This window comes from Monodelphis domestica, chromosome 4 (assembly GCF_027887165.1).
Source record: "Monodelphis domestica isolate mMonDom1 chromosome 4, mMonDom1.pri, whole genome shotgun sequence".
Classification (NCBI taxonomy): domain Eukaryota; kingdom Metazoa; phylum Chordata; class Mammalia; order Didelphimorphia; family Didelphidae; genus Monodelphis; species Monodelphis domestica.
This window is the reverse complement of record NC_077230.1, coordinates 196,174,674-196,195,667: the sequence shown is the minus strand read 5'-3', so window position 1 is coordinate 196,195,667 and position 20,994 is coordinate 196,174,674. Positions and strand designations below refer to the sequence as shown.

The following is a 20,994-nucleotide window of genomic DNA, read 5'->3' as shown; positions in this document are numbered from 1 at the left end:
ATCAATAAGATAATTTATACTAAGGATCTGGTTACTGTACTACAATATACCTCTCAAAATAATTTGCTTTTTATTTAAAAAAAAGAGATTTCTAGCAAGATGACTAATAAGTAGTAGTACTAAATGAGTCATAATGATAATATTATTACCTTAAAATAATATTACTTTTAAAAAAAAAACAAGGCATTTGAAGAATAAAGTAAAAAAAAAACAAAACAAAAAGAAGAGAAATTGAAGAAATCCAAAATAGGAAAAATCAGCAAAGAACCTGAAGACATGAACAAACCAAAGAAATGACTATAATACTTTTGACTAAGACCACTTGACAGGAACTTTACCTTTGTTAAGTGAACCTGTGGGTTTTTTTATGTTTTCCATAAATGTATTTCCATATAATAAGCTTGCTTTGTAATCATATTCTTTTATTTTATGCATTTAAAATATTATTCTAAGAATGGATCCATAGGCTTTCCCAGACTGATAACAATAGTTAGCATTTATATAACACTTTAAGATGTGAAAATCCCTTTATATACATACAAATGTATATATCATTTGCTCCTCATCATAACTTAGGAAGGCAAGGACTATTATTATCCCTATTTTGCAAATAAGGAAATTGAGTTTGAAAGGTTATTTATCCAGGGTCACACAGCAATTGTTTGAGGGAATATTTCAATTCAATTCAATGCAGAGCTTCCTAACTCCATGTCCAGTACTCTATCTAGGAAGTCATTTAGCTTCCTCTAAGGGTACCATCAAAGTAACACGTAAAAAGATTAAGAACCTGTGTTTTAGGGTAAAAGAAGATTTAGAATAATTTCCAGAAGATCTATAAGAAAGGATATTTGCAATAGCAACTGGACCGACACTTCCATTTCCAAGAAGAGTATTAGATCAGTTTTAGAAAATTCTGAGAAGTAAATGTTTAATAAAATGATTAAAAGAAAAGATTTTTAAAATAAATATTCTTTACAAAAGATTTCAAAAGCAAAAGTACTGAATAAAAAGGGCAGTATCTGATTTACTATGGCTTCTAGGGGAGGGGAGGCATTTAAGATAAGGAACATCTTCCTATCACTAGCCTTAACAAGGCTAAGGATAAGGATAAGGTTGTCTGACCTTCATAAATCACCCCCTTTGTATTATTCATCACACTCATAGAATCATTAATGTTGAAATGAGGAGGGAGGGTGTTGGGTGAATGGGGAGGCTGGAGGTAAAGAGCAGAGCTTCAGACCAATGGTTGGTAAAACTGGGGTAGGGTTTTGTATATTAGTTGGTTAATGGTTTTTTTGTTGTTGGTGGTGGTGTTTTTTTTTTTTAGTGAACAAAAAAAAGAAGTAAAATTGCCCAAGACACTTGAACTAAAAGAGATCTTGGAAGAGAGAAATATGAGCACCATTGCAAGTGCCCATACTATATAGATTCCTTTCTTGGAAGTCTTCAGATGAGCACTATTGACTTATTGTTTTCTTGACTATGATTGGAAATAAGAACCATTGGCAATAGCTATTGTTGAATTTTTCACTTCAATATCCTAACACTGAATGAGCATATTAAAGGAAAATATTTAACACCTTTGCATAGACTTAGAGATGAAAGGATCTAAGTCTTAGACACTTAGTTTAACACCCACACTCATAGACTTAATTTGTATGAACGGGTCTATTTCCCAGATGATTCCATTAGTGATGTGTAGGGTCAGGAGGGACTGGAACACATGTGGGTACACTTTTTTTTTAAAGGGATATGAAGAAAAAAAATTAAATAGTTGGTCCTAGTCCTCAAGATGCTTATAATCATTTGGTTCTTTTCTAGCTATATAGACTAATGTGTATTTGTTCCTAAAAATTCAATCTTTGAAGTAAATATGCCATATCATTTTTCTCTTCTTATGAAGATTGGCACCTGCCCATCCATAAACAATATTTCTCCTATTATTTAGATCTGACTTTATTTGAATAAAAAGTGTTTTATAATTATATTCCTATAGTTCCTGGGTTTGTTTTGGCAGGTATACTACTAGTTATTTTATTCTATTTTTTGCTATTTGAAATGGAGTATCTCTTTCTATCTCTTTGTGCAGAACTTTGCTAGTAAGATATAAAAATGCCAATGAATTATATGAGTTTATTTTATATCATGCTACTTTACTAAAATTGTTGACAGTGTCAAGTAACCTTTTAATTGAATCTGTAGGGTTTTCCACATAAACCATCATATCATCTGCAAACAGAAATAGTTTTGTTATTTCTTTGCCCGTTGTGATTCCTTTAATTTCTCTCTCTTCTCTTATTTCTATTGCCAGCATTTCTAATATTCTGTTAAATAATATTGGTGATAATGGACATTTTGAGGATCTCATATAGCACCTAACAAAGAAGTTGCTAAATAAATACGTGATTATTGATTGACCTAATGAAGTCATGTAAACCCATACCTCAAAACAGGGCTGGAACAGAGTAGTTGCTTAATAAACATTGATTAATTGATTGAACCTATGGCCCTCATCACTGAACTCATTCCTGTAACCAACAATGTTTAGATATAAATGTTTAAATTTCCTTTAAAAATTAAAGATATTTTCCTAAAAATTAAGGGAGAAATTAATAAAATCGAAAGAAAGTGATAGAACTATTGATTTAATAAATAAGACAAGAAGCTGGTACTTTGAAAAAACAAACAAAATAGACAAAGTACTGGTCAATCTAATTTAAAAAAGGAAGGAAGAAAAGCAAATTAACAGCATCAAAGATGAAAAGGGGGACATCACCTCTGAGGAAGAGGAAATTAAGGCAATCATTAAAAATTACTTTGCCCAATTATATGGCAATAAATATACCAATTTAAGTGATATGGATGAATATATACAAAAATACAAACTGCCTAGACTAACAGAAGAGGAAATAGAATTCTTAAATAATCCCATATCAGAAAATGAAATCCAACAGGCCATCAAAGAACTTCCTAAGAAAAAATCCCCAGGGCCTGATGGATTCACCAGTGAATTCTATCAAACATTCAGAAAACAGTTAATCCCAATACTATATAAACTATTTGACATAATAAGCAAAGAGGGAGTTCTACCAAACTCGTTTTATGACACAAATATGGTACTGATTCCAAAACCAGGCAGGTCAAAAACAGAGAAAGAAAACTATAGACCAATCTCCCTAATGAATATAGATGCAAAAATCTTAAATAGGATACTAGCAAAAAGACTCCAGCAAGTGATCAGAAGGGTCATCCACCATGATCAAGTAGGATTTATACCAGGGATGCAGGGCTGGTTCAATATTAGGAAAACGATCCACATAATTGACCACATCAACAAGCAAACTAGCAAGAACCACATGATTATCTCAATAGATGCAGAAAAAACCTTTGATAAAATACAACACCCATTCCTAATAAAAACACTAGAAAGCATAGGAATAGGAGGGTCATTCCTAAAAATAATAAACAGTATATATCTAAAACCATCAGCTAATATCATTTGCAATGGGGATAAACTAGATGCATTCCCAATAAGATCAGGAGTGAAACAAGGATGCCCATTATCACCTCTATTATTTGACATTGTACTAGAAACACTAGCAGTAGCAATTAGAGAAGAAAAAGAAATTGAAGGCATAAAAATAGGCAAGGAGGAGACCAAGTTATCACTCTTTGCGGATGACATGATGGTCTACTTAAAGAATCCTGAGATTCAACCAAAAAGCTAATTGAAATAATCAACAACTTTAGCAAAGTTGCAGGATACAAAATAAACCCACATAAGTCATCAGCTTTTCTATATATCTCCAACACAGCTCAGCAGCAAAAACTAGAAAGAGAAATCCCATTCAAAATCACCTTAGACAAAATAAAATACCTAGGAATCTACCTCCTGAGACAAACACAGGAACTATATGAACATAACTACAAAACACTCGCCACACAACTAAAACTAGACTTGAGCAATTGGAAAAACATTAACTGCTCATGGGTAGGACGAGACAATATAATAAAAATGACCATCCTACCCAAACTTATTTATCTATTTAGTGCCATACCCATGGAACTCCCAAAAAATTTCTTTGCTGATTTGGAAAAAACCATAACAAAGTTCATTTGGAATAACAAAAGATCAAGGATATCCAGGGAAATAATGAAAAAAAACACAAATGAGGGGGGGCCTAGCAGTCCCAGACCTCAAACTATATTACAAAGCAGCAGTCATCAAAACAATTTGGTACTGGCTAAGATACAGAAAGGAGGATCAGTGGAATAGACTGGGGGCAAGTGACCTCAGCCAGACAGTATACGATAAACCCAAAGATCCCAGGTCTTGGGACAAAAATCCACTATTCGATAAGAACTGCTGGGAAAATTGGAAGACAGTGTGGGAGAGATTAGGAATTGATCAACACCTGACACCCTACACCAAGATAAATTCAAAATGGGTGAAAGACTTAAACATAAAGAAGGAAACCATAAGTAAATTGGGTAAACACAGAATAGTATACATGTCAGAGCTTTGGGAGGGGAAAGACATTAAAACCAAGCAAGACATAGAAAGAATCACAAAATGTAAAATAAATAATTTCGACTACATCAAATTAAAAAGCTTTTGTACAAACAAAACCAATGTAACTAAAATCAGAAGGAAAACAACAAATTGGGAAAAAATCTTCATAAAAACCTCTGACAAAGGTTTAATTACTCAAATTTATAAAGAGCTAAATCAATTGTACAAAAAATCAAGCCATTCCCCAATTGATAAATGGGCAAGGGACATGGATAGGCAGTTTTCAGAAAAAGAAATCAAAACTATTAATAAGCACATGAAGAAGTGTTCTAAATCTCTCATAATCAGAGAGATGCAAATCAAAACAACTCTGAGGTATCACCTCACACCTAGCAGATTGCCTAACATGACAGTTATGGAAAGTAATGAATGCTGGAGGGGATGTGGCAAAGTAGGGACATTAATTCATTGCTGGTGGAGTTGTGAACTGATCCAGCCATTCTGGAGGGCAATTTGGAACTATGCACAAAGGGCGATAAAAGAATGTCTACCCTTTGATCCAGCCATAGCACTGCTGGGTCTGTACCCCAAAGAGATAATGGACAAAAAGACTTGTACAAAAATATTCATAGCTGCGCTCTTTGTGGTGGCCAAAAATTGGAAAACGAGGGGATGCCCATCAATTGGGGAATGGCTGAACAAATTGTGGTATATGTTGGTGATGGAATATTATTGTGCAAAAAGGAATAATAAAGTGAAGGAATTCCATGGAGACTGGAACGACCTCCAGGAAGTGATGCAGAGTGAGAGGAGCAGAACCAGGAGAACATTGTACACAGAAACTAATACACTGTGGTATAATCCAACGTAATGGACGTCTCCATTAGTGGCAGTGTAATGTCCCTGAACAATCTGCAGGGATCTAGGAGAAAGAACGCTATCCATAAGCAGAGGACAAACTGAGGGAGTAGAAACACCGAGGAAAAGCAACTGCCTGACTACAATGGCTGAGGGGACATGACAGAGGAGAGACTCTAAACAAACACTCTAATGCAAATACTAACAACATGGCAATGGGTTCGAATCAAGAACACATGTGATACCCAGTGGAATCACGCGTCGGCTACGGGGGGGGGGGGGGGGGGAGGGAGGAAAAGAAAATGATCTTTGTCTTTAATGAATAATGCATGGAAATGCATGGAAAGGGAGGAAGGGAGGAAGGAAGGAAGGAAGGGAGGAAGGGAGGAAGGGAAGAAGGAAGGAAGGAAGGAAGGAAGGAAGGAAGGAAGGAAGGAAGGAAGGAAGGAAGGAAGGAAGGAAGGAAGGAAGGAATGCAAGAAAGAAAAACATTCTGCATAATTTAGTTATGAGTCACATGTTGTTTCTCTTTCTCCCCTCCCCCATAAATTTGAAAGCTCCTTGAGAGCAGGAATTGGCTCATTTTTGTCTTTTGTCTCCTTTACAGTAAGAATTATTTTTCTTTGGAGATTTAATAAGAAAAAAATAGCTAACTATTTGAGGGGGTTCTTTGTTTTGTTGTCAATTTTTTTGTTAAATATTTTCAAAATATATCATAATAATTTGTCTTAATATACACTATGATAATGTTTTTATACTTAGTAAAAAATGAGAGATAATGGTATATAGTACATAGAGAGTCAGCTTTGGAGTCATGAAGACTTATGTACAGATACTGCTATTGCATAGTAAAGTCAGTATCTTTCAATACTTCCAAAGAGTTGACCGATCTGATCAAATCACAGGTCTAGACTGCTAGATGCTTTTGAGTCTACTAAGATGTTTTCCTTAGGAGGACATAAAATGAAGACGGGGTATTATGTTGGCAAGTATAAATATCTTAGGAAAACAATTTGGGAGAAATTTGCAAGTAATTCTGATATACAGTTTTCCAGGAAATGGCATCAATTAAATTTGATGTAGCTTTAGCCATGTTCTCACTTTCACTTGAATGGCTATGAATCCCATCCATTGCAGAGTGGGGTGGGGTGGGATGGGGTAGGGGGAAGAATGCAAGAAAGGGATAAGAACAATAATATAAAATAATATGAAAAGGTGTGATATCAAATAACTAATATGGTATAGAAGAAATGCAATGTTATCAAAAGAACAAAACTACTTAAAATTCATTAGAATTAAATTATGTAATTTTGGATATTATAATATATCCCCTTTTGGGGGGTCTGGACCTGTGGTTTCATTAATTCGGGGAACATGTCTGTGTTACTGAAAATTTAATTTACTTTCCTGTATTAACTCAGTTACATATACAGGTTTTCCTTTCAAATCATGACTTTCCCAATCACAGTTTCAATATATTGTTGGTCAGTGTAAGAAATTAAAAGGGAATTTTTGACCAGTTTTGCAGACGTCACTGACAACAGTCTAGAAACTCAGAAATGCAGAAAATATATGTAAGGTATTATAAAATATCAATTGTTTTATTTTTTAAGACCACAAATATATACAATTTGTTCTTTTAAAGTGAAAATAAGTTAAAAAGTTAAAAGTTTACAAAAAACAAAACAAAACAAAACAAAAGGATGAAAGCCAGCAAAGGATACACAAAGGCTAGAAATATTAAAATTGCCCTACATATATGACCAAATACTTAATGCAAAATTTATAATAAGGTACTGTAAACATCTCATAAAAGAAAAAGAAAATCAGATTTTTTTCTGGTAGGAAGGGAAGGCAAAAAAATTTCCATGTTTATTTTCCAAATTGCGAGGGGCACCATGCCCCTAACCTCCGAGATGTGGATAGGATACCTGTATGAATCAGTGGTTGGACTTACACCCAGGACTTCCTGACTCCAAGGCTGTCTATCCATTTTACAATAATGCCTCCCAATTATTCACAAAAGTATTAATGTCTATAAAAATAATTAGCTAAAGTTATTTTAGGGTAACACAACAAAGACCCCTATAATAGCTAACTAGTCCTTTTTAAAATAAAATGCTGAAATATTTATTTCTTCTCTAGATATTGTATTCTAGTACCTGATAATCTTTGTGATTAGAAAGTCCTCCCTATAATATGATTCAGACTGTCACTGTCCTGAAGGAAAAATCTTCAATGGCATTTTGCTATTTACAAGGTAAAGCCTAAATTTTTAATTCCAGTATTCAAAATCTCCTACCTCCAAGATACACAAGCACACCCACTATTTGATCCTCGATAAAGCTGCTAGTCTTCTTGCCTGATACTTCCTTCCATGAACCCTGTACTTCAGCCAGAGCAGTCTACTCAGGCTTGAAAACATAACCTGCACTTTCCCAGCATTTTAACTTTGCAATCACCTTCTAATTAATCTTCCCATCCAAAATGTCTCCCCAGCCTAATTCACCTGTGTAGCTGCCTCAGTGATTTTTTTTAAATAAGGAAAACTGGTAATTCAAAAAGTTTGATATTCCTAAACCACAGAAAATAAATAAGCTGCTTTGGACTCATAATTTACCTTAAACAGAGATTGTGTACTATGGGAGTAGAAGCCTTTTGAGCAAGCTCTAGCAATGCCAATACCTGAATAGTAGAGGTGTTTTGAACTGTATCCATCATATGAAATATGACTAAGTCACTCCCCTATTCAATAAACTGCAATGGTTCCCAGTTGCTTCTAGAATTAAATACAAATTTCTCTGATTTTCAAAGACCTTCATGATCTGGTCAAACTTCATGTTCAGCCTCATTGTATATTACTCCATTTTCTATATTCCACAGTCTCACCAAGCCTTTTCCTTGCTCTTCAAGCATGGCACTGCTCGTCCCATTTCAATATCTTTGCCTTGACCATTCACCAATCCTGAAATCTTTCCTCTATCCCTGCAGGTCATAGAAATCTCTTGAGAATGCAGTTCCAGAGGGCAGATAGGTGGCTCAGTGGATTAAGAATGAGGCTCAGAAACAGGAGGTTCTGGATTCAAATGTGACCTCAGTCACTTCCCACTGTGTAACCCTGGCCGAGTCATTTAATCCCCATTGCTTAACCCTTACTGCTCCTCTACCTTGGAACTAATACATAGTACTGATTCTAACACAGAAGGTAAGGGTTTTTCAAGAATGCAGATGAAGAATGCATAAAGGAAGCATCTCCTCCTGAAAACTCCCTCCATCTGCTAGTGCCCACTCTCCCTAGCTACTGCGTACTTTTTTTCCCCCAGTAAAATCCCATAAGACATGGGACTTTAGCTAGAACTTAAAGGAAGTCAGAGAAGAAGCCAGAAGATGGAGATGCAGAAAGTAGCTATTAGCTGCACAAACTAAAGAGTTATGGGGGGAAAGTGAGCAGATCTATTCTAAAATATATGAAGCATTTCTGCAATGCATTTGCATTGTCTGGTCTTTAAATCAATTTTCAGTGTGGTTTGGCATCCTTTGTCTCATTGGAAATGAAAACTAAGGAAATAGGCCTTTCTCACAATTTCTCAGAAACATATCATTAATAAAATATGAAATACATTTCTTAAGAGATCATAGTTTTAGAGCTGAAAGGGTGCTAAAAAAGATATCCAGTCCAATCTCCAAATCCAATTTTTAACAGTTTAGGAAACTGAGTCACCAGTGAGGTTAAATAACTTATTTCGGTTCACACTGGTAGTTAGTGACAGAGGAAAGATTTAAACTCAAGTCCTCTAATGCCAAAGTCAGTGTTAATACTTTCGTACATGAATCCTCTCTGTTCCTGTTACAGAACCCTTTGGCAGCCTACTGAAAGCTACAAACTCCTTAAAATAATATTTTTAAAAGAAAGAAAGAAAGAAAATAGATGGAATTACAAAGGAAAACAAAAAAAGTGTAAATTTTCCCCCAACCAAATTCTTTGACTGGGAGGGTTAGGGAGGGTGCAGTATTATAGACTACGGGTTATGAATCTTAGAAATAAAAGGCTGGATAATCTGTAAAAATTGAAATGGGACAGAAAAAAATCTATATCTGCCCTCTGAACAATAGTATAGTCATAAACAAACTTAAATACAAGAAAGGTGTCCTGTGTGTCTTCTACTCCAAGGACTGAAGTCCCCAATCAGGAATCCCTAAGAGTAGGAACCATTGGCTGCTTACCCAGAGTCCTTTCCTAGACACCTCACAGGAGAACTAAACAAATCTTCCATGTAATCTCCCCACCCCTCCCCATACATCCTGTCTCCATCTTCTATGCCATTCCATCTCAATCCAATCATCCAGTCCTCAACAGCGGCATCTCTTGATATCATCAAGATCATTGAATATCTCAGGGATAATTCGGTGAGGAATTTGAAATGTACTAATCATGACACATACAAATCTCTGCCTTTACAGATCTTACATAGCTCTTCAGGGAAACTATAGAATCTCAGGACAGTAAAAACATCGCCAAGGATTTCTAGAGCAATCCCATGCTTTGGAAAGCTCTGACTGGGTTCAGGATCACTTCCTGCCAAGTCTAAAATGACTGGGAGATAAGCATGTGTTTTATCATTGGTTCCATTTAAGGATCTGAGTGAGAATTGCCTTGGCTTTCACCCCTATGGTCCAGGATGGTGCTAAAAGGGTCAAAGGGAAAGTCAGTGTCATAGAAAATTCATACATGAAAAGGACTCCAGTAAAGATCACAAGAAAACTTTGCACATTAATTTCCAGAGCTCATTTCCCCCACAGATATATGATGAACTATTAAGAAGGCTCCCAGTGTTCTGGACGCATATCCTAACCTTCAATTAGCTCCAGGCCTCTTACTGTTCACTTATCTTTAATAGGTCTCAGACCCATTAAATTTAATTGAAACCAGACTGTCTTTGCTCAGTAGTAAGTAGAAAAGAATGGATGCCACAAACTTTATTATTCAGAAGACATTGCGGAGGCTGGCTCCTCACTGAAGCATGATGGCCAGCTCTGAGAGCCACAAAGACAGGCAGCAGAATTTGGAGAGTGCTTAGCAAGGACCCCTAATGGTCATCTGATGGCTTGAAGAAGAATTATACTTAGCAGAAAAGCTGGCTGTTTAGCCCCCCAAAAGAGAAGATTTAAGAATGATTTCTTGTTGTTTTCAAATATTTTAAGACTCACAAATATAGACGGTGTGGTGTACTGGGAAAACCACTGAATGCTGAGCCAAGAGACCTAAATTCCAGTCCCAGTCCTGCCTGATGGTCAGACAAACTGGGATGCAGCCTTGTTCTGTCACTGCAGAGCTATGAAACATTGAGCAAGTCACTACACCTCTCTGAGTCTCAGCTGCCTCCTCTTATAATGAAAGGAAGAGCTTAGAGCAAGTGATCGTATAGGTACTTTTTTGCTCTAACATTTTATGGTTCTGATTTTATCCTTTTTTCTTTGGAGGACAGAACAAAGACAGCTATTTTTGAACATCATAAAGGATTACAAATAATCAATTAATCAAAAAAGCATTTATTAAGCATCTTTCATGTACCTCTTTGTACTTATATAGGCACTATGCTCAGATCCACTATTACAAAGACAAGCAAAATAGTCCCTGTCCTCAAGAAGTATATATTCTAATAGGGGCAACAACATACCTATGGATAGTTAATTACAAAACACATTCCAAGAAAATTCAAAGTAATCTTAAAAAGAAAGATGCTAGTTGCTGCGGAGAAGAGAAGAAAAGGCTTTAGGTGGAATAATAGCAAAGGATTTTTCAACAATGAAGATTGTTTAATACTGGAAGAGGAGCCTGATGAAAGTTATGGAATCGTCTGCTATGCAGGGCTTTAAAAACAAAATAAATCCTCAGCTGTCTTGATTGGTGTAGGTGTGGTCCTGCTTCAAAGATAAAGGGATGTGCTGGATGATTTCTCAATTTCTTTTCCAGACCTATGATTCTATCATCAGTTCCAGATGTACACTGTCTTCTCATATTTCTTCTTAGAAACAAGTCCTTTTTATTGTTAAATCTTTAATTCATTTCAGTAGATCATGAGAAGAGATCATTATTTTATTTTTAACATGTGTTTCTGGCCTTAGTTGATATGTGATTTTCCTTCTACATGCAAGTATAGAACTACTCCATAGATAACATTGGATCAAAAATATGCTCAAGGATGAGGACTATATTATATTTTCTTTACCATAATAAATCCTATTTTCTTTACTGCATACACATGTAAATACATAACAAAATATTTTCAAAATATTTATTATCATTAAATGATCTCTTTGGAAGAAAACCTTGATGTGCTAAAAGGTAAGTGTTTTGTACTAAGTCAGACACAGGACAAGCCCTAAAAAAAAAAGATGATAGCTAGCATCTTCATGCTGACACTAACTATCTCAGATCATTGTCTGTGGTACATTTCCCTCTAACTTGGTTTGCTATCCTCAAATTCCAGAATTTTCTGAACCATGTTTCTTCCTTATAAAATATCTCAGATTTTTCTTATTCTCTGAACTCTGATCTCTTTTGGATCTCTTTTGGCAGCAAGTATACATGGGCTAATATTTCATCCTTTCTGGCAATATTTGCACTGTATAATATCCTTTAGAGACCAAACCTTCTCCCCAGTGTAGTCATTCCAATTTGAGGGATTTCAGGCCTGCAGCAGAACATTAGGAGTAATTCTTGTGGGGAACTTGTGGAATCATGCATACAGGTGGCTACCTCTTGCCATGTGTGGTCTCAGCCCTAGTTAGCTCTGGTTATATGGCCAGGAGCAGAATCAGAAATTAGGCAGAACCACAGATTCAGGGGTAGAAGGAACCTCAGAAGTGGCCTAATCAAATATCCTCATTTTTTTTCATATAAATCAACCAAATCTGGAGAGATCCTTACTTATGTTCAAAAAGGTATTATATGCAAGAGCCAGGATCTGACCTTGGGCTCTGTGACTCCAAATCCATTGCTGTTTCCACTATATTGTATCATGCTACTTCCTATTTAAAATGGTTTTTATGTTTATAGAGTAAATATCCAAATGAAAGTTGCATATTTTATAAGTGTAACTTCAAGTTAATCATTTACAAGCTTTAAAAAATTGAACTTAGTTCTTCATATTGCTGAGGCATAAAAAAATGAATGATTTACCAGCCAATGATATCTAAGACAAATTTGAAAAAGTTCAATAATTACTTGTCTACAGTAGAAATTTTTATTTTCTTTGACATTCATTGTCAATAAAGAAAGATTTATGTAAGATGGATTATTCTGTGCACACCATAGATCACATAGTTCCCTGGGACTATAAAGGAGGGACTATTTTAGGGAGAATTTATTTAAGGTACAGGGGAAGATATTCAGAGATTTTCAGTTCATGGTTAGCAAAAATTAACCTAGCCCCTTATTTTATAAATGAGGAATACAAGTGGACCCCAATAACATAAAAGGGTTTTCCCAAGGTCAGCTAGCTGGTTGAGAAACAGATGTTGTGATAAACAATTCAAAGTTCTTCCTACCACAAAAGATGCTGCACTGGAGAATTTCAACTTCCTTTCTTGCCTTGTAATTTCTGAACACTTAAAGCACAGTGTGTAAATAAATCTTACCTTAGAATATAACAGATTTATAGCATGGAAGGCTACAAAATCCATCATCTCCTACTTAATGGCAATGCAAGAATTTAGCATAGCTGATGGTCAATGGTCTTTACATTCTCTGCTTTTCTCTTCCCACAAAGGAAGCACTGGAAACTCAGTAATCACTGAGCTTTTTGGACAATAAAATGTCCTTCAGAAATGTTATTTAAATATTTTAAATGGTGCTTAAAAACAGAAAAAAACAGAATTGTCAAAAATTAGGGAAATGTCCCTATGCCACCCAGAGATTGGAATTAAATACCTAATTTCCCTACTGGAAAAGTGAAATACAAACATAGTATAGTTAGAATTAAATAAGAAAACTAATTGGAGAAAAGTTTTTGTAGCAAATTTCTCTGATGAAAATCTAATATTCAAGATGTAAAGGGAACTGATCCAATATATAAGAATAAGAAACATTCCCCCAGTGGAAGAGTCAAAGAACATAAACAGGCCATTCTAAAATGAAAAAGGTAAACCATCAACAATGATAGGGGGAAAGATTCCAAGTCATTAATAATAAGGGAAATGAAAATTAAAATAATTCTGAAATTATATGTCATATATATCAGATTGATGATGAAATATGAAAATATATTGGTGGATCTATAAACTAGAAAGCAAAATGGAACTAAATCCTGAAAGTCTATAAACTATCTGTTTTTTGATCCAGCAATGGAACTACTGGGCACAGGGGTTCTAGAATCAAAAAATTAGAGTTTTGCAGGATAACACATATATAACCCAGATCAAATACCTTCCCATCTCTGGGAGGGATGAGGGAAGACAGAGAGGGAGACAATTTGGATCTTATAACTTTGGTAAATATATGTGGGAAATTGTTATTACATGTAATTGGGAAAATAAAATATCTTTTAAAATAAATAATTATAGAGGACCAAAAAGGTTAAAGATTCATTCGTACAAAAATATTTATAGTAGCACTTTGTGTTGTAGCAAAGACTTGAAAACAAAGCAAGTGCCCATCATTTGGGGAATGACTGGACACAAATGCAAGAGATTAAAAGAAACTTATTATGATTTGTATAAACTGACACAGATTCAAATCAATTGGATCAGTAGTATGACTTAAACTATGACCACAATAATTTAGTGAAAAGGGGCAATGAAGTGATACAGTGGATAGAGCACCAAGATTGGATTTGGGAGGACCTAGGTTCAAATTTAACCTCAGACACTTAATGGTTGTGATCCTGGGCAAATCATTTAACCCCATTTGGCTAGCCCTAGCTCTTCTGTCTTTGAGTTGTTACTAGGGCAGAAAGTAAAGGATTTTTTTTTTAATTAAAGGAATACAACTTTGAAAGACTATAGAACTGCATAATACAGCAACCAATCACATCTTTAAAAAATGGTTGCTGAAACATGCCACTTGCCTCTTGCCAAAGCACAATGAATAAGGAATGAAGCACAGAGTTTCAGAGATAGGCATTGTGTTGATTTGCATTGCTTGATAACGTTTATTTGTTACCTAGGAGGAATTTTGTTTTGTGGGAGACAGGAAAGGGCTTAAGAATAAGTAATAATAGAGATATTTTTAAAAGAAAGAAAATAGCATCAATAAGCATTTTTTAAAACCCAGAAGAAAACAAAAATTTCAGAGACACAAATAGGGTAATTTTGTTATTATTCTGTTATATAATTTGCTGTACACTTTTTTTCACCAACAAACTGTTCCAAAAATCATCATTAACAGAATTTTATTAAGAACTTTTTATGTGCCAACCAGAATACACTCATAATGTCATATTTAATTCTCCTGTTGTATATAGAAATCTTCATGCTTATTGATAATTAAATGCAGAACTTTTAAAATTAAAAACAAAGCAGTAACCTGAGATTTTTAGATTTAGAACCTGACAGAATTTCAGAGGCACTAGCCTAACCCTTTCATTTTTTAAATGAGTGGAGTGAGGCCCAAAGATATTAAGTGATTTAATCAAAACCACACAGGTATGAAAGTGGCAGAGTCAGAGATTCAAGCCCAAATCCTCTGACCCTGTTGTCATAAATTCTAATCTATTGAGCCAACTGGCCCATTTAAGTGGTTTTTCTTCATATAGGATGTTGAATAACTTGAGATTTGGCTTGGACAATTATATTTGTGGAATATGAAAGATGAAGTAGTGTTCCTATGAATAATGTTGGAATCAAAGGATTAGAACTGGAAACGCCTTAGAGAAATACTCTGGTACCATCAGGAAAACTTTAATAAATGAATAGAAACTACAGAGAAGCAGAATGAATTTTATCCATTTTTAAAACAACTTCTTAAAGGTATGTGGAAAATGAAGCATTAGCATTATTCAAGTGGAAACTAGTAATATCCAGCCACTCTTTAGAAATGTGGTAAAAAGAGATTCATGTTTCAGATGAGAAGTTAAACTAAATGATGTCTGAGGTCTTTTTCAGCTCTAAGATTCTTTGATTCTAGAAGCCTATCAGCCATAACAACTAGAATCTTGCTACGTGTATCTATGAGACCCAATGTTCAACACACAAAAGCAAAAATCACCAGACCCTGGATCCCTAGAGATATTGCCTGAAATAGCTAACCTCTGGAAAGAACGCAGGTTATTTTCTTTTAGTAGAAATAAAGATTTTACTTTTATTTTCCTAAATCATCTTAATCACTTTTTATAATGAAGAAGCACAATAGAAATAAGAACATCATCCTCATTTTTCTTTTTTTATTATTTCAGTGAAGATGGAAAAGAGGTTTCAAGAGAACTTTCAATGCTCTAGTAGTGTGTCTACATTCTTTGCTTTCTTCACTATTCAAACTCCCCATTGACTCTGCTCCTCAATATTTCAAATTGAACAACTCCACCGCCCATCTTTGCCAAGTTACCTAATTGATGCCACATCTTAGGTAACCCTTGATGCTGCGTCTACAAATGCCATTTGACAACCTCTTTTAGACACACCATTTGTATGGAATTAAATTCTGATGTTTTTCATGCTTTCTTTTCAGCTATATTTTTTTTCAGCATTGATCCTACCATAGCACTGGAGTATTTTTTTCCCATCATATTCTGATCTCTAAAAAGCATGGTTTCATTTTTTAAATTAGAGTTTCCAGGAGAAAATGGGCCTTTACATCTCAGTTCAATGAGAGCATAAATTCACTCCTATTCAATACATACACACAAAAAGAACATTTTGCACCATCCTACAGAGCCCAATGATTTATCAGAAAGAATAATGCTTTACTTTTGTACAGGAAATGGAAAATAAAACCTCACCAATGGATACAGTTCTTGGAAATGGCATTCAAAGGAGCAGGGCTACAAATTGATCTGGTTACTTGTCAATTGCATTATGTGTAGATGTGACATCAGCAATAGGCTAACTGCATCTAAACTTGGCTCACAGCCCACCCTTCCAATAAGGCGTGGATAAGTAAAGAGCCTACTCTGTAAAGATAGACGCATCTCTAGGGCTGAAATCTGAGCTTTAAAACCTAATTAAACAATTTTCCACCAACCTAGTTAATGAGTACTGAACCAAATGCCACAGAGACACCCGGAAAAATACTGATTGACACAATAATTCACAGCCAAGAGTCGCCAGCATATCATTTCAGATACAATCCAAATGAGTCTTTTTCCCATTAGTTCTCTTTATAATCTACTTGATGGATCAAAATTATTTCTCAATTTTATGTGAAACACGAGTTCCATTTCTATAAGTTAAAGCTTTTGACAGTGGAATGTTTTCAGTTGCCCAGAAACAATTTCACTAAGTTTCTTGAGTATAAGAGATGCTGGATTTGTTTTACCTGGTGAGTTGTGCTCATTGAGAATCACAAGAGATGCTGGTGTGGGTCTTCTTTTCCTGATCTGAGAACAGCAAAGACCAAAGCAAGGTCAATGAAAAGAGACTTCTGCCCCTGTTTACTACAGTCCAAATAATTGTTATAATTTCATACATAAGTCTTCTTGCAAAGGAGGTCAGGCTTAAGATGTCTTTAACAGCAGATTCTCCCCCTGAAAAGTCACATGCCATAGCATACCACTATGTCTCTAATGCACAGATTTTCCCTTATTATTAATTTCTTTATCATTTCCTTATTATTACGTATATTTTTATGCATTTTAAAATATTCTTCTGAGAAGAGATCTGTAGGCTTCACAAGACTGATACATGTGTCTGTGGCACACACACACACACACACACACACACTTGTACAAAAAAGTTAAGCATCCTTGCTCTAAAATAAAAATGGTGAATGTATCAATAACTCCAACTGAAAAAAATCCAAATATGGAGGTTGTGCATTCTTTTGTAAGACACAATTCTGATTGTTATTCTCAAGACCTACTCTCTTTACAGCTAAGAAATGCTATGACTGAGCTTGTTAAAATCAGATTTCTATAGTTTGCTAGAAATAATCGTTTTTTAATTGACATTCTTAAGCTTCCCCTATATAACACTATACTTAACAGAAATGACTTTAAAAGACTAGTCCTTCAGTGAATATAGACTCCAGTCAAAATTATCATTTTTTCTCAGTGGTTTGGCAAATCAAGGGTTCCTAGGGATCCTTAAGGTAGAATTTTTTATATTATTCATTGCATCTTCCCTTACAATTAAATATTTAGCTTATCCAGGTAAATTTTGTGTAGATATGTCAAAAGAACACAGACAGAAAGCTTAACCAATGACATTTGATCTGGGCAGGGTTCCTGTCTGATTCAACACACATGCAAATCCATGGATGTATTTCATCTAGTCTGAGTGATCTACTCAAGATTTTTCAAGTTTGAGGGGAAACTGAATTCCAAGGTCAGTGAGCCTGCTTAAATCACTTACTATTGTAAAGTAAATGACATAATGTTGTATGTTAAGCTTTGGGGAAGCAGTTTAGAGTAAATTCAGTTTTAAACCTTTATAAGGAAATAGATTGAGTAAGAGTCCCTATCTAATTCTTTGCTTTTACTTCAATCCTAATTATAGCTTTAAAATCTTCCTTTAACTGGACAAACATTTGTATCAGTAGAGTAAATAATACTGCCCATTAAAGGTGATATATAAACTCTGAATGATGTAGATGTCAGTGAATTCTATACACACACTCACTTGTTTTCTTTAAATTGGTATGTTCGCCTATATATAGGCACTGAAGAGAATCAAGAAAAAGACGGTGAGATTTAAACTCTTTTCTTTGAATTACTAAGTGAATCAGTAATTACATTTGCATTGCCTCAGTTTACAATTATATCACTCCACATCCACTAATGTTTTTCTATGCTAAACACAAATTAAAATGTGATACACATATAGAAATAATAAATTGTGCATTTTTCCAGAATGTATTAAAAATCTCCTTTGTTCCCAAAATCATTGTGACTATTCTCTAATTTAGAGATTGCTTCAGAAATTGTGCCCCAAGAGTTGCACCTGTTCCATCCCTAAGCACACACACACAAAGGCACATACACACAGGTACACAAATACTTCAGCTTCAATGAAGGTCTATTTTTTCAAGTGCGATTCTATTTTAATAACAAATGAAGTATTCCATTTTAACAAACTCTGTTTCTCCCCCCATGCAACCTAAATCTGAGAAGCCAGAAATCTGGGAGTTCAGGTGCCCAGATCCTGAAAGTCACATAGACAGAAAGGCACTTAAGTGGCTCGGCATGGTCTGTTTGGTTTTGGAGGAGAAGGCATGTCTATTAACAATTTTAGCAAGGCTCCTGCATGCCTCTGTCCCCAGTTAGTGCCCCCCTTCCCTTACCTGCTCGGCTGCCTCAGGTGCTATCTGACTCTGAAATAAGGGCACAGCAAACTGGATCTTTTTGGGACTGTTGGGCTCCATAATAGCGATGGGGGTGATCGGAAGTGCACAGAGTTCAGAAGGGCTTAATCAGAGTGATGTCTGGGATCCTGACTTTCCTTAGGCACAGCCACCCCTCCGAGCCACACAGACAGCTTCTTAATACCCAGCTGCAATGACTCCAGAGTAAGCAAGTGAAGCGGGCTGGGCTGAGTAACTCTTTTCTTCAATATCCACAGTGATGCCTCCCTTGCCTCCCCTACCCCCACCCCCAATCCCTTAGATCCTCTCAGCACAATGCTGAAAGGAACAATAAGCTAATTGTGTGCCTGCTCACTAATACACATGCCAAGCATTCACTCAGCAGCTCATTGAAAATGCAATACTAGCCCTGAATGGCCTGCTGCCCTGGGATTTGAAAAAGATCTATCCAGTGTACATTACTAACCGGCTGCTCAGATGTGCAACGTAAGCTCCCTCTGAGTATTGCAGTGATGGGCCATTCATTATTGATGATGCCAAACCAGGAAGTTTTCAGAGATGAGGGCAGGGGTTGGGTTTGCAATCATTTCAGTTCTCCTGCTAAGTCAGACACCTTCACCAGTTTGGTTTTTTGCTGCCTACCCCCATGAAGACAAATGGTGGCAGAGGCTAACATGCAATCGATCATCTTTGCCGCCTTTTCATTCCAGGTACATAGTTAACTAAGCCTCAACAGAGGAGGCAATGTGGAGGGGCTCACTCGATTAGAAGTCAAGAGTTCTGTGCTTCCCAAAAATTCCCTTGGGTAATTCTTTTCCTGAGATCCTGGAACCTCTCATTTTGCAGAGAAAGAAACTGAGTCCCAGAGATCCAAGCTTCCTTTTCTTCCCTTCTAAAATGAAAGGCAGGTAATCAGGTAATCTCAAAAAAAAAAAATCAGGTAATCAATATCCTCTGATTTCAAATCACAATGCATCTCCTAGTGGGGGGGGGGGGGTTCTAGCTAACACAAGTTATTTTCTCTGGACTCTGGCTCAACTAAAGGAAGGGGTGAAACCCCTGGCAAAGATTAGTGGATGCCTAGGGGATGTTGCCACCAACAGGAAAAGAGAGAAAGGAAGGACAAATGAGAGAGAGAAGGCATGAAAGGGACCTTCTCCAGAGCAATGATCCACAAAATCTAGACCTGGGAAAAGAAAATGAAGCCTTTATCAAGAAAGGAAAAGCTGTGGTCTTTTGCTTCCTGATCTGAAAATTGATGTCAGTTAAGGGATGTTTGATCTTTATGTTGGGGCATACACCCTACATCACTATGAATTCTCTTTGTGTGTTCCTGGAACACAAGACATTGAAAGGATGCTGGAGGGTTGGTGAGGAGGGTGATTGTAGGGGTTGAAAATTTATCTGATTTACTTTGATCTCAGACCAGCAATCCATCTCATCTATTTCAATATGTGCTGTTCTGTTCTAAGAATATGGAAAGCAACATGCATTATTGAAAGTTTTCAATGCCCATGAGGCAAAAGTAGATAGTAGTTGAAAGCACTATCTGTAGAGAGGAATGCTGACCAGCAAAGAAGCATCTTAAGGCCCAGGAGGCAGGCTTCTTGTACCCCAGACCAAGACTGAGGCTGGTCCTCCAGTCTTGGAGGAAGAAATCTAAATGACAACTGAGCCTAAGAGCCTCTGCCCACATTTCTTAGCAAGCTTCTGGGTCTTGTCTTCCCCTTTTAGAATAGAAGCAACTTTGGGGCAGGGACTTTCTTTTTGCTTGTGTTTGTATCTCTAGCACTTACCACAATGCCTGACACATAGTTTTTCTTCCTTCATTTTGAAGAGAGCCAGTGACCTCACTGGGTGATGTCTTGCCTTGCCCGTGATTTGGATTTAAGTGAGGCAGAGTAGCACAGAGTCCTCAGTCTTACTCTCTCTTCCAGATTCATCTAAGTCCACTGGTGAGACTAAAGTCAGGGCAAATGGTGATGGCCCAGCACCCAGCGGATGACCTTGGCATAACTCTTGTCTGACCAAGCTCTCAGCTCCCCACCGGCCATGCTTCAACTGCCTTCATGGCCACTGGAACAAATTAATCTCATCTGCACATTCCAAAGGCAGAACCTTCACATGTGAGACTAGGTACCCCCTGAAGTCACTGATGAGTCTGAGA

The 20,994-nt window shown here is 36.2% G+C and overlaps 1 protein-coding gene across 2 annotated transcripts in view; it reads right to left on the bottom strand.

Moving 5' to 3' along the window:
• Nucleotides 1–19,154, bottom strand: part of PPP1R1C (protein phosphatase 1 regulatory inhibitor subunit 1C) — a 229,619-nt gene extending 210,465 nt beyond the window's left edge. The window contains exons 1-2 of one of the 2 annotated variants that reach the window (XM_007494469.3): nucleotides 18,807–19,154; nucleotides 16,845–16,905 (exon numbers count right to left, since the gene is read on the bottom strand). In XM_007494469.3, coding sequence (XP_007494531.1) covers nucleotides 16,845–16,905; nucleotides 18,807–18,887 — 142 coding nt within the window. In that variant the 5' untranslated portion in view covers nucleotides 18,888–19,154. The remainder of the gene's footprint in view (nucleotides 1–16,844; nucleotides 16,906–18,806) is intronic. The other variant, XM_001368986.4, reaches the window with a different exon arrangement.
• Nucleotides 19,155–20,994: the final 1,840 nt, after the last annotated feature.